Genomic DNA, 13,054 nt, shown 5'->3' on the forward strand with positions numbered 1-13,054 from the left:
TCCAAAGCCGGAAGTCAGTGGGAAATCATTTTGGAAGTTTCCACGGTGCAATCACCACTCGCTTCTCTGCTATCAGGGCAGCTCTCATTCTCACTCAGATTCGGGAATGTTGCCTTGCACATCCAAATGTTCTGCAAACATGCTCGTCATCCCAAACCGGCATTATGATGCAATTCCACCAGTCAGTGCTCGTTTCTCGGGCCTAGAAGCAGCAGTCCACCATTTGCAACTGCTCTGTGAATGTCACCAACCACCTTGAATTGTCCTCCAGCAATCTGCCCTTCAGGAAATGGTCACATTCCTCGCGGCTCTTCTTGTGGCTCTGCAAATACTGGAGAACTGTGCGTCCTGTGCTCGCAATATTCAGAACAATAGTGCAGGCTCCATGATTCTATTAAAGATGATGGAAAGTGACAAGTTCCACGTGGGTTTGAGGGATTTTCAAATTAAGTATGAAAATTCTGGGATAAAGATGGCATTATGGGATGGAGAAAGTGGCATGTTGGTAACTGGGCCCTGCAGGCTCAGTCACCCCTGCACAACTCATTTCTTCCCAGTGAGTTGCACTGCACTGTCCATCAACACAAGCGCTCCTGGTGAGCGTGTGCAGTGCTGGTGCAGGGAGTGAAGTATGCTTGCGCACAAGCAATATATGAACTGCAGTGGCTTTATGCTGGTGTAAGTTGTGTCGGAAAATAATTGGTATTGCAGACGTACCTTAAGTCACTGAAAGTAAGTGGGACTTACGCTGCTAAGTCTCTTGGGTGCTTTTGAAAATTTTACCCAGCCTTTTTATCAGAAGCAGCAGCTGATGCTGTACTCTATGCACCAACCAGTAATGAGGAGCTGAGGAATGGTAGTGTTCTAGAAGTGAGTTGTGTCCCCTTTCTCCAAGTGACAAAGACTTACTTTCTTTCAGATAATGCTGTTTCCTCTAGGGACACACATGTGCTATGTTTATAACCGTGTTCAGGGGGTTGCAACATCTCCATACTAGACAGTGTTCCTTCTATTTTGGGATTTGAAGGAACAATACCCACTGTAATCAACTATGTGGCAACACACAAAATGGTTGTGTTGCATATTTACGACAAAGCAGAGTTCACACAACTGGAATCTTACTGCTTTTCAGTGGATGTTTATTGGAGGAAAGCAATGTGTATTTAGGAGGGAGCATTGCAGAATACATTATGTTCTGTTCTCTGAATTTCCTAATCAAAATGTAGTTTTGTCATCACACATGGCTGATCTCTGGAAGCAACAAACGCAGCTTAAAAATATCAAACTGTTTACTTCTTGCTTCATGTGTCATTCCTGAAAAATGCTCATGCTGAAATCTGAACTTTCTGCTTTTGCTGGGCCATGAAATGCAGTGTCCATAGAAGACCTCTTCATTTTCCCCAGGCCCCCACAAGCCTGGTTGGTGATGTAGGAGTAAAGGTGGCAAAAATGAATCTTGACAGCTAATGCTAAACAGTCATGACAAAAAGATCATCATGCTAATGTGTGTAGCAATAATGTTTTTGTGAATTTGCTGCCCAGAACACCCAAAAAATTCTTATTGTTATCAAGCTAAATATTAAAAAGTAAGCAAAACTGAGTACTACTAATTTGCATTATTGAACTGAACCAGTGAAATAATTAAAATGTTTATTTAATTGCTGTGATATGGTGTTCTAACAGTGAATTTTTCTTCTTTTTTAATCAGAAAAAACCATTGTCTGCAATAATAAAAGAAGTTTGCGATGGGTAAGTTCTGATACTATACTTCCTTTTGATTCTTAAAATAAATAACAGAGAGAAATGGTGGGTGAGGTAATGTCTTTTAGTGAACCAACTTCTGCTGGTGAGAGACCAAGCTTTGGGAACCTTGGTTTCCAGACCTGAAGAAGAGCTCTGTGTAAACTCAGAAGCTTGTCTCTCTCACCAATAGAAGTTGGTCCAATAAAACATCACCCACTTTGTGTCTCTAATATTCTGGGATCGACACAGCTACAACACTGCATAAAATAAATAACAGATACACAGATTTTCTGCAAGATAAATAAAATATCCCTAGTGATGACCTTCCTAAATTCTGAAGTTGATTTTCAAAAAGGTTTTATCTTCAGATTTAGAATTTGCAAAATCTACTGGCTGGCTGAATTCAATTTGAAAACTGTGTACTGGGAAGATTAAAAAGTGCTTTTACTTGGCCCTCTGTTTTATTAAGGGGTAAAACTCATTTCTGTGCAGAAAGCTATCACAAACCCTACACATCCCTTATGTGTGGGTTTTAGAGATGAATTTTAATTGTAGAGTGCAACCACTTTACCGAGCACATATCTCAGTTCACAAGTCAAGAAACATAAACTGTGAATTGTATTTCTAAGCCTGATGGACACCAAATCCATGGAACAAGCAGCATGGACGTGAAATGTGAAACATAACCTGGTATGATAATTGCTTAACAATCAGAAGAAACTCTGTCGTATTGTAATATTTAAACAGCATATTTAATGTTTGCAAAAAAATGCTCTTTTAATGAATTTTTAACTAGTGATACAGAAGGACAGAAACTAGTTCACAGTTCATTAAACTACAGCTAAAATATAGTAAAAGGCATGTAGATTTTTGTATTACTGTTTTTTTAAATTTGTTAAGGACCATCTGTGTGCCTAGTGCTGTAGGAGTCACCAAGACAAGCTCCCTGCCCAGAGAGTTTTCCAGCATAATGGTCTGATGTTATAGGCACACATCTGTTGTAATGAGTTCAGTGCATCCTACTCGTTATAGTGAAAACTACACTTAGTAGTGTTGACAGGATGGGGCTGTTCTGGAATGTTTGTTTGTTTGTTTTTTTGAATATGATGTAACTACCATTTAGGATTTATCTGTAATGAAGAAATTTTGTTTTAATAAAATGCTTTATATTGAATGTTAATGTAATGGAAGGTGATCAAATTATTGATTTTTGTGTTTTAAACCTTGGCATTTGAAGGGAATATATTATTTCATTGTTTCTATCACTCAGTGGTCAAGCTGAGGGCTCTCCATTTCAAATTGTCAGGGGTGGGAGGAGGAGAGGAGAAAGGGAACAATATTCCATTAAATGAGTTGTGGGGTTTTTTGTACTCTTCTCTCTTCTCCTTGGATGTATGATTGTTTTTTCTCATTGTTGAGTGGACGTGTTGAAATCTATAGATAGGACAGTATGTGAGACAGATGGACACTTGATTGTTGATAAGGTTAAACACCAATAACGAGGCTTCTTTTTTCTTTTTCACTTTCTTATTTATATATTTTCATATTTTTAAGGTGGTCTCTTGTGAACCATGAATGTTATGCACTGCAACATGCTGATAGTTCCAATTTCTATATCACAGAAAAGGTAGGTAAACCACTTGACATGATTTTTTTTGCATATTCTATTTCAAATGTTATTGCACTAACAAGCTGGTTTTCAAGCTAATTTAAAGGAAAATTTTAATTTTAAATTTTAATTTTAGAGTACTTGGATCAACCAGGTTGTAATGGATCAGGCTTGCATCACCTAAACTCTTGCTGGAAACACTGTCATAACATAATTCTACATACAAGAGTGTAATTGAAATATGTGAGTGCTTTTTTTAGTGAAGCTTCCCATTAGGCAAGGATGGTCAATGTACTGAACTGATTTCTTGTTAATTAAATAATATTTCTGAGAATGATTAAATGCAGCAAATTCTGTTCAAATTTAGAGCTACTTTACTGCCACTAAAATCAGTGAAAAATAAAGATTATAGCGCATCAAATTTAGAGGCAATGTACAGCCATGTTATTTACCATCAGTGGTGCAGTTGAATCAATAGTAGCATCAGTGGCATTTTTACCATTGTGCCATCTAACCCTGGTTAGACTTGAGCACAATATGTAGATGATTACACATTGTTACCTCTTTTTGACTTGAGTGATTAGCTAAAATTCAGGGTCCTGCGTGGTGGTTCCATTAGGAGGTGAAATTGATGATAGCCAGTTCTATCTTTGATATAATCCTCCTTGTTTATGTACAAAATCCTATCTGCTAGGACACAGGAGAATTCAAACAGAAGACAGTTTCTTTTTGACTGCCCACAGTTGCTACACTCTTTCAGGATTTTAGTTTTTTTCAAGTGCTTCCATGTCTAGTGCTTCCTTGCTGTCTGCCTTCTCCTTTGGTCTTTTTCCTGCTTTTCTCAGCACAGAGCACACCCTTCTGCTAAAACAATACTCAGTGAAGCCCCGCTGCCCGCATAGTTGAAATTCCTGAGCAGCCTCACCAGTGCCTTTGTTTTGGGTGATGACATATGCCAGTGTTTTGGTTGGAGGTCCCTTTTGTTTCTGCTATCTGATTCCATAAAGGAGCTTAATGGCTTCTTATAACTGTCCTAAATGAGGGACTTTGTTTTCGAGAGCAGTTTCAATGAGGTGTAGGCCAACCCATGACAATATAAAATCAGTGGAGACAAAAAAAAATTGCTGCACAATATGACTCACTTTTTTTTTTTTTTTGGGCAAGGAATTCACAGTTCAGGTGGAAATTATCATAAACTAAGTATTATAATACATGTGGTACACAGCCTCACACACTGATCTTACATATTTGTGTTTTCTGGAGCCAGTTCAATTGAGGATACAGTTAGTCTTATCTCTGAATTTTGTTGTCTTATATTGGTTTGTGTGCAAACCTTTCAATTATTTAAACACTTTTCACTGTGGGGTTTTTTTTGGGGGGGACGGGTGGAGAGAGAAAGAGAAGAGACGGGCAGGGTGAATTGGCTGGGGCTAGAGGTGCTGTCATATCTTGAACCTGAAAGTATACTGCATGACTACATGGAAGATTCCAAGTTTCAAAGGGAGAGCAAGGGTGCAAAATATAAATGTTAACTGACTGCGTAAGCTAACTATCAACATAAGTTAGGGAGAAACTAGCATTAAAATTTGTTTCCTTGTTTTCAGAATTACAGTGGTAAATGGTTTTAAAATATAAAATAAGAGTTCTGATGGTGTCCACAGTCTTAATGTTTATGAAGCTCATTTAGTCTTCAGACATTCAGTCCCTCTGCTGCTGATGTTTGTGCATGTACACATTCACTGGGAAGCAGCATAGAGGAAATTAAAACATGTAAGATATACAGTATTTGTTGAATGCTAAAGTAAGCTTCAGTACACCACTTCCCTTTTTTCTAAGTTGCTGATTTGATCTAGTAGAAATTAGCTGCAAGGACTGTGTAATACTTGCCAGCTCCCTGTTACATGCTGAACTTCTACTCCAGCTTTGTATGTGTGATGTTGGTTTAAGTCGTTTTGGGGCCCAGATGCCATGGCAATGGGCAGTTCACAAAAACATGTAATTGCATGAGCTTTGATCGTAATTAATTGTAACTATAATAAAAATGGGAAACTTACTAATTAAGCGGGATATACTCATTTAAACAATTCAAAGGTTTGCATTCCTGTCTAGTGTAATTCTGCTGAGCTCACTGAAATGACAGCAGAGATGAATTTGGCCAAAAGAATGCAGTTGGTATGTTGCTACAAAGGCAGTACTCTTGACCTGTGCAGTAAGGGCCTGATCCAAAATTTAATGAAATCAGTGGGAAGGCTCCATTTAATTTCACTGGGCTTTGGAATGGGCCCTAACTGGGCTGCACACAGGAAAATAATATAACTAAATTCCCAAGTGATAAATATCTCTTGATACCATCTTAATCAATGTCAGTGTTAAATTGATCATTATAAAGAATGAATTTTTATTTAGTGAAAATGGTTTGGCTGGGTTTTATGTATGGCAGTTAAAATTTTCTGTCAATATTGTTTTTGTAAAATATTGTGGTTTTGACCAAATGAAAGCATCTGCTTTCCACAGAAAATTTCAATTTTTCATTGAAAAATGGAATACTTGAGAACCAGAAAAGTTTCTGGAATATTTTGATTCAGATATGTGACATGGTGGCTTGTGTCCCCTCTCTCTTCTATGGGCTGGGCTTACTGGCTGGACTACATCTCCCATGATGCACTTCCTATTCCCTAGGAAGACTACGGTGCATCATGGAAGAAGTAGTCTAACCAGGGAACCTGGCCGATAGAGGAGAATGGAAGCACGAGGCACCTGAATGACGACTTGCATGAGGCAGCACAGTGGCATTTCCAAATCAAAATATTTTTGGTTTTGGCTGACATATTGAGGTTTTGGGTTTTTTTCTGAAAAGTAAAAATTTTCTGGGTGAGTAGATAGAACCTATTTTCTGACCAGTTCTAATTTTATGCCAGCTTTATAAACAAAAAGATGTCTGACTGGGATATAGACATACTGCAAGAGATTTATGTGGATATTTTTGAAATTTGATTTTCCACTGTGTACATGCTGACTGACTCTCTTGGTGTTAGTGTTTGTTTTAATTTGAAACACCATTCTCTGTGTCTGTGTCCTGGCAATGATGATGGCCAAACTGAAGGTGTTAACATAAGCACAAAGGATTTTCCTCATAGTCAGTAATTGTGGGGGCAGAGTTTAGTAGCATGTGCATTTACTTATGAGGCTATCCATGCTAGTGAGCAGTGTTTGTGAGATCAAGTGTACCAGGCATTGTGCAGTGTACAAAGCGATTTGTTTTTATGTTGGGAAGACACTTTTTTACTGTTGTCATAGAGCTGTTTCATGTATTTCCAGTTGGGACTTAAGCTTATTTTTCTTGTTTAATACCCCCCCCCCCTTTCCCTCCCTGCAAAAAACTGAAAAAATGGAAGGGAACTTTGACGACACAGTAAAGTGTTTAGCAATTCTCAAGGGACTGCTCATAATTTTAAATAAATAAATAAATAATATATATATATATATATATATATATACACACACACACACACAGATCATATATACGGTTTTTCATTTAACTGTTTAAGTCATACCAGATAACCTTCAGTGCATGCCTTAGTTCATTTCAGGACCTTCCTCTTGTTTCTTTTTCTTTTTAAAATTCAAATGGATAGACACTTCAAAGGATTCCAGGGGGGAAACTATTGAATGAACTAATTTAGGAAATGGCTGATATTTTTCCTCTCCTCCTGAATTACATAATGGGAATACTTTGCCCATCACATTTAATTGTGACACATGTTTTTGCAGAGAATGAGGCATGACTGAGTTTGACTGTTTACACATAAGTACTGTATGTGCAGAGAAGGTTTCTAAGAAGCAAAGTTTGAGAAATACACAGGCTGTTTGAAGAAAAGAATCGGGGTACATTTCCACAGGCCACTCAGCTCTAACCTCTATCCTTGGTGGGTTTCATGTTTCTGTTTTGGAGAAGATTTGCTCTGGGATTTTTCTGTTTGGTTCAGAAGAAAGTTTGCTAGCTTTTCGTTGCTTTTAATTCATGGTTTGGGTGGGAAGAGACTGTCATTTAGAACGTTTTGGAATGTGCTATAAGGAAGATTTTGATGAGTTTGTTTATTCCATGCTGAAAAAATGTGTGTCTGACTCTGAGTCATGTAAATAAGTGAGAAGAGCATTAAATACCACCAGTATTACTCACACGTCTGTGACTTTTATTAATGTTGTTCACTGTTTACCACTGCTGGCTGGATGCATGCTATAAAGAGATGATTATACAGGCCACTTCTACATGGTCTCCCCATCTTTTGCTTAATAAGATGCTGCTTCCAAAGTGAACGCAGGGGAAACGCCACAGCTCATGATAACCTTGTGTTCTTCAGTGAAGCTAGTACACTAATGAATAGATGGATAACAGCAGTGAGCAGTTTAACTCCGCCATGCTGGGTGACCCACAGACCTCTTATGAGGGGCCGTCCCTAAAGCACAAGTTCAATGTTTTGCACTGTTGGCAAAGATTAACTGTCCCTGTATAGATATTCAAAAGTCTATGTGCAGGTCATATCTTTTGATGAGCTGGTCACTTGTTAATTTATGGCCTTTCAGTTAGATGCCGGTTACAAACCTTATGATGTCTAAAGTTTTATTTGTAAGAAATAAATGAAACCAAATGAAAATAATTTTGGTTGGTAGGAAATTTTGATGTGAAAAAGTTATGAACATGGAACTGTTAACTCATGGCTCTCAATTGTATTTTCATTTTCATGTGGTGAACAGCACATCTGTGTCTTGGTTGTCCCCTGGGGAGCTCCTAGCTTTGAAACTGTTCTTTATTTCCTCATGTCACCTTAAAACCACACACATGCCAACCAGCTCTTTGTTCGCATGGTTTTTCTAACTTCATAACAAAATGAAATAGTCGCTGGAGAAATAAGTGTAAAAGATTAACAATAACCTTCTCAATCAGTGTAAGAGCAAAGTTTTAGCAGGTCAGCCAGGGTTTCTACTAGAGATGGGTCAAATGAAGAAAGAGAGGCTTTGGATCCAGACTACCCTATATCCAGAAGTGTTTGGGTCCCAGGTTTTGGTGTGGCCTATAATATATCTGTGCCACAAAAAAGCATAATAGCTTCCTTTTCTTTCCCTCCCTGCCCATTCCTTTTTGTTTGTTTGTTGCTTTCTTTTCTATTATTTTTTGGGAAAAAAATAAATAAAATGAAAATGTTTATATAAAAACAAACAAACATGTTATAGCAGTTTTTATTAAAATGTAGGAAGTTATCAAAGACAGTAAGAAGAAAGTAAGTTACCTATACATAGTGCCAGAATTTAACCACAAACCTAACCAGTATTTTAAGGTACCTCTTCATTGGTTTTATTCAGCTATTTGCTATTCTTTTATCCCAGGATAGTAACTGGGAGGTACTTAAAATAGTTCAGACTTATTATTTATTTGTATTATAGTACTGACTAAGAGCCCTACTCATGCATCATGATCCTATAGTACTGGGCGTTGTACAAACAACAAAAAAAAGGCCCCTATAAACTGTGGGAGAGCAAGGGGGGAGGGGTGGTGGTGGCTGTAATTCTTATTAGGGTGGATTGATTGAAATCAAAGTAATTAAAATGATCAGTTTTAATCATGATTTAAGTGAGCATGCAGGAAACTTTGATTTAAATCATAGATATTAATCAAGTTTTGTATTTCTAATTTTTTAATTATGTTCCTAAAGAAAGGTTGATTGTCATTGTTTGGTAGCCATTAAAACGGATGATTTGCAATTAAATGTAGCCTTTACGCTAAATATGGTGCTTCTTTTTGCTAACCAGGAGGACACACTATAGCCATACACATTTATTTAAGCAATCATATAGCTTTTATTCAGATTACTAATTTTTACATTTTTTGATCGTCAGAAAATGATGAATGATGCATTAGTTGTATACTACATGATTAATTTTTACTTGAATTTTTGTCAATCTCTCATTTGGACAGTAATTCAAAATCAATCAGTTAAAAATGTATAAAACCAGAATTTTAATTTTTTATCAGTTAAATACAATTACCTTAAATGTGCTGGATACATAAGAGAAAAAGTTTATCACATGCTTTTGTTTTTAATTTTAAACTAATTTATTAAACAAAGGAAGTATTCTCTGTAATTAGTGAATTGAACCCCTGGTTTCTGGTGAGGGTTGCAAGGCATCCAGTTTTTGACCAGAAAGCCCAATCGAAAAGGGACCCTGGAGTATCCGGTCAGCACCGCTGACTGTGCTGTTAAAAAAGTCCAGTCAGTGGTGCAGCAGGGTTAAGGCAGGCTACCGGAAGCGGACGGCATGTCCCTGTGGCCCCGAGGCACAGGGGCGGCCACGAAAGCTCTGTGTGCTCCCCCCCCCACACCTCGAGTGCTGGCTCCACAGCTCCCATTGGCTGGGAACCACAGCCAATGAGAGCTGTGGAGGCAGCACCTGAAGGCGAGGGCAGTGCACGGAGTTGCCTGGCCGTGCCTCCGCCTAGGGGCCGGAGGGACATACTGGCCATTTCCAGGAGCCGCCTGACATAAGCGCCACTCAGAGCCCACACCCCAAACCCCTTCCCCAGCCCAGAGACCTCTCCCGCACCCAAACTCCCTCCCAGAGCCTGCATCCCCTCCATGCTCCCCAGGACGGGCTCCAGGCACCAGCGTTCCAAGCAGGTGCTTGAGGCAGCAGTTAGAAAGGGGTGGCAGAGTTTCCGCGGTGGCGGCAATTCGGCGACAGCTTCTCTCTCTCTCTCTCTCTCTCTCTCTCTCTCTCTCTCTCTCTCTTTTCTCTCTCTCTCCTGCCGTCTGCAGCGGCAATTTGGCGGCGACAGGTTTTTTTCACTGCTTGGGGCGGCAAAAACAGTAGAGCTGGCCCTGATGCTCCAACCCCCTGCCCAGCTCTGAGCCCCCTCCCGCACCCAAACTCCCTCCTGGAGCCCGCACCCTGAACCCCCTCCATGCTCCAACCCCCCCCCCGCCCCAGCCCTGAGCCCCCTCCTCCACTCCAAACCCCTCCTCCCTGGCCCCGTACCCCCAGCTCACCTCCCCTGCACCCCAGTCACCTGTCCCAGCCTGGAGCCCCCTCCTGCACCCTGAACCCCTCATTGCTTGCCCCACCCTGGAGCCCACGCTGCCAGTTGGAGCCCTCACCCCCTCCAACACTCTGCCCCAGCCCAGAGCTCCCTCCTACACTCTGAACCCCTCGGCCCCATCTTGGAGCCCCCTCCTGCACCCCAAACTCCTCACCCCCAGCTCAGACCCCACACCCCCTACTGGAGCTCTCACCCCCTCCCACGCCCCAACCCCCTGCCACACCCCAGTGAAAGTGAGCAAGGGTGGGGGAGAGTGAGCGATGGAGGGAGAGGGGAATGGAGTTAATGTGGTGGGGGGCTTGGATAAGGAGTGGGGCAGGGGTGGGGCCTAAGGCAGGGGCAGGGCAAGGGTGTTTGATTTTCTAAAATCAAAAAGTTGGCATCCCTATTTCTGGTCCCCATGATCTTCAAGATTTTAGAACCTATAGATCTTTCTCAACTAGTTTTTATTCATATGTTGGAGGAGGAAAACAAGCTTTCCTGCTTTTCCAACTCCCAGTTGGTTTTTAACTTTGAATGAACTAGTCATTGAACTGAACTAGTTGCATAAACTGAAATAAAAAATATTCTTTCTGCACCTGCAGAGGAGGCTATTGTTGTCAAAAGCTTGTTTAGCACTTCAACAACTGATCTTCCAGGTGCTAGCCATTGACTTCAAATGTTTGACTTTCTTTAAAACTTGGCAGCAAATGTGTACTGATTAACATTATTTTTGGTATTTAAGTCACTTGATTTTAATAGATTATATGTAGTTTAGGTCTTAACATAGCTCTCAATTTCAAATTTAATTTTAAATAGGTTTCTCCTGCTCCTTTATCCTGGTGCAGCTTACTCCTTGCAGTGTGCCCGGTCAGATACTCTGGCTGGCAAGTGGTGAAGGGCCAGAGAGGGTGAAAGCTCTTTTCACTTTCTGCCCCCTCACCACGCACTTACTTAAAATAGGGAATGTTAGTCAAGTAGCCGCTTTGTCTTCCTTTCCTTCCCCTGTGGCTAGAGTTACAATCTTGAGCAGGAGAGTAAGGCGGGGGGTGGATATACTATAGAGGGATGCTATATTCTGCTTTACTACTCTACATGTCAGAGCAAGAGCTGTGACAATCAAGCCAATAACGATGCGTCATTTGTATTATATAATTCCTGCATATGATGGTATTGAGGTATAGGGCCTGATTCTGATTGCGTCCTTGTGGGCCAGACCCATGTTCACTTGGTGTTTAGCAGTTGTGATGTTCCACAATAAAGCATCAGAACCTAGTGGAGCACCTTAGGAGACCAAGGCTTGTCTATACACACAATGTTGAACCAGTTTCATTTAAAGAGGAGCTTTGAAATTGATTTAGGGTATGTCTTCTCTGCAGTTAGCCTGGGCTCTTAGCCAGATATTGCTCCTAACCCTCCTCTGATCCACACACAGACCTCTCAGCTGAGTTTGGTGGTGCTTTAACCCAGCCTTGTTGGATGGCTGGGGGTGTGGGTTAGGGCCGGGGTCCTCTTTTGTTTGGGCTGGTAACCTGCCCACTTTGCAGAAAGGATGCAGGCTGAATCACTCACATTCTTATAGTCCTCCAGTGCCTTCCCACAGTTCCCCCTCTGTGCTCAGGACAAACAAGTTTTCCCACAATTCACTGGGAATGAATCCTAGAGTACATCTACACTGCAGCTGTGAGCATACCTCCTAGCCTGGGTAGACACATGTGCTAGCCCTGCTCAAACTAGCATGCTAAAAATAATAGTGTGGACATTGCAACATGGGCAGCGGCAAGGGCTAGCCCACTGTGTATGGACCTAAGGGGTCAGGCAGGTTTATACTCAGGTAGCTAGCCCATTCCACCTGCCGTACCACAGTGTTCACCAGGCTACTGTACTGGGACTTGTGCTGTTCAATGTGTTATTAATTAATGATCTGCAAAAGGGAGTGAACAGTGAAGTGGCAAAGTTTGCAGATGATAAAAAATTAATCAAGATAATTCAGTCCAAAGCTGACTGCGAAGATTTACAGGGGAATGTCACAAAACAGGGTGACTGCGCAACAAAATGGGAGATGAAATTCAACATTGATAAGGGCAAAGTAAAGCACGTTGGAAAAAAAAAGTCCCACTTACTGATATGTAATGATGGATTCTAAATTAGCTGTTACCACACAAGAAAGATGTTGGGGGTCAGCGTGGATAGTTCTCTGAAAACTTCAGCTCAATGCGCATTAGTAGTCAAAAAGGCAAACAGAATGATAGTTTCTATCCCTTTCCTAATCTATTCTAAGTCACAATTTTGTAATACCATTGTATAAATTCACGGTACACCCCATTTTGAATACAGTGTCCAGTTCTGGTCATCCCATCTCCAAAAGGATATTTGTGGAACTGGAAAAGGTTCAGAGAAGGGCGACAAAGATGATCCAGGGTATGGAAGAGCATCAGTATGAGGAGAGATTAAAAAGATGAGGGCTGTTCAATATAGAAAGGAGATGACTAAGGGGGGGATATGATAGAGGTTAATAAAATCATGACTGGTGTGGAGAAAGTGAACAGAGATGTGTTGTTTACCCTTTCCCACAATAATCATAGAATAACAGGGTTGGAAGGGACCTCAGGAGATCATCTAGTCCAACC

General features: G+C 40.7%; 1 protein-coding gene across 3 annotated transcripts in view; it reads left to right on the plus strand.

The window, feature by feature from the left end:
* The window catches only part of ELMO1 (engulfment and cell motility 1), a 421,610-nt gene that overhangs the window by 97,916 nt on the left and 310,640 nt on the right, over positions 1–13,054 (plus strand). For all 3 annotated transcript variants that reach the window (XM_048839200.2, XM_048839201.2, XM_075125620.1), the window contains exons 3-4: positions 1,709–1,749; positions 3,298–3,370. In XM_048839200.2, the coding sequence (XP_048695157.1) occupies positions 1,709–1,749; positions 3,298–3,370 (114 nt within the window). The remainder of the gene's footprint in view (positions 1–1,708; positions 1,750–3,297; positions 3,371–13,054) is intronic.

This window comes from Caretta caretta, chromosome 2 (assembly GCF_965140235.1).
Source record: "Caretta caretta isolate rCarCar2 chromosome 2, rCarCar1.hap1, whole genome shotgun sequence".
NCBI classification, from domain to species: Eukaryota; Metazoa; Chordata; order Testudines; family Cheloniidae; genus Caretta; species Caretta caretta.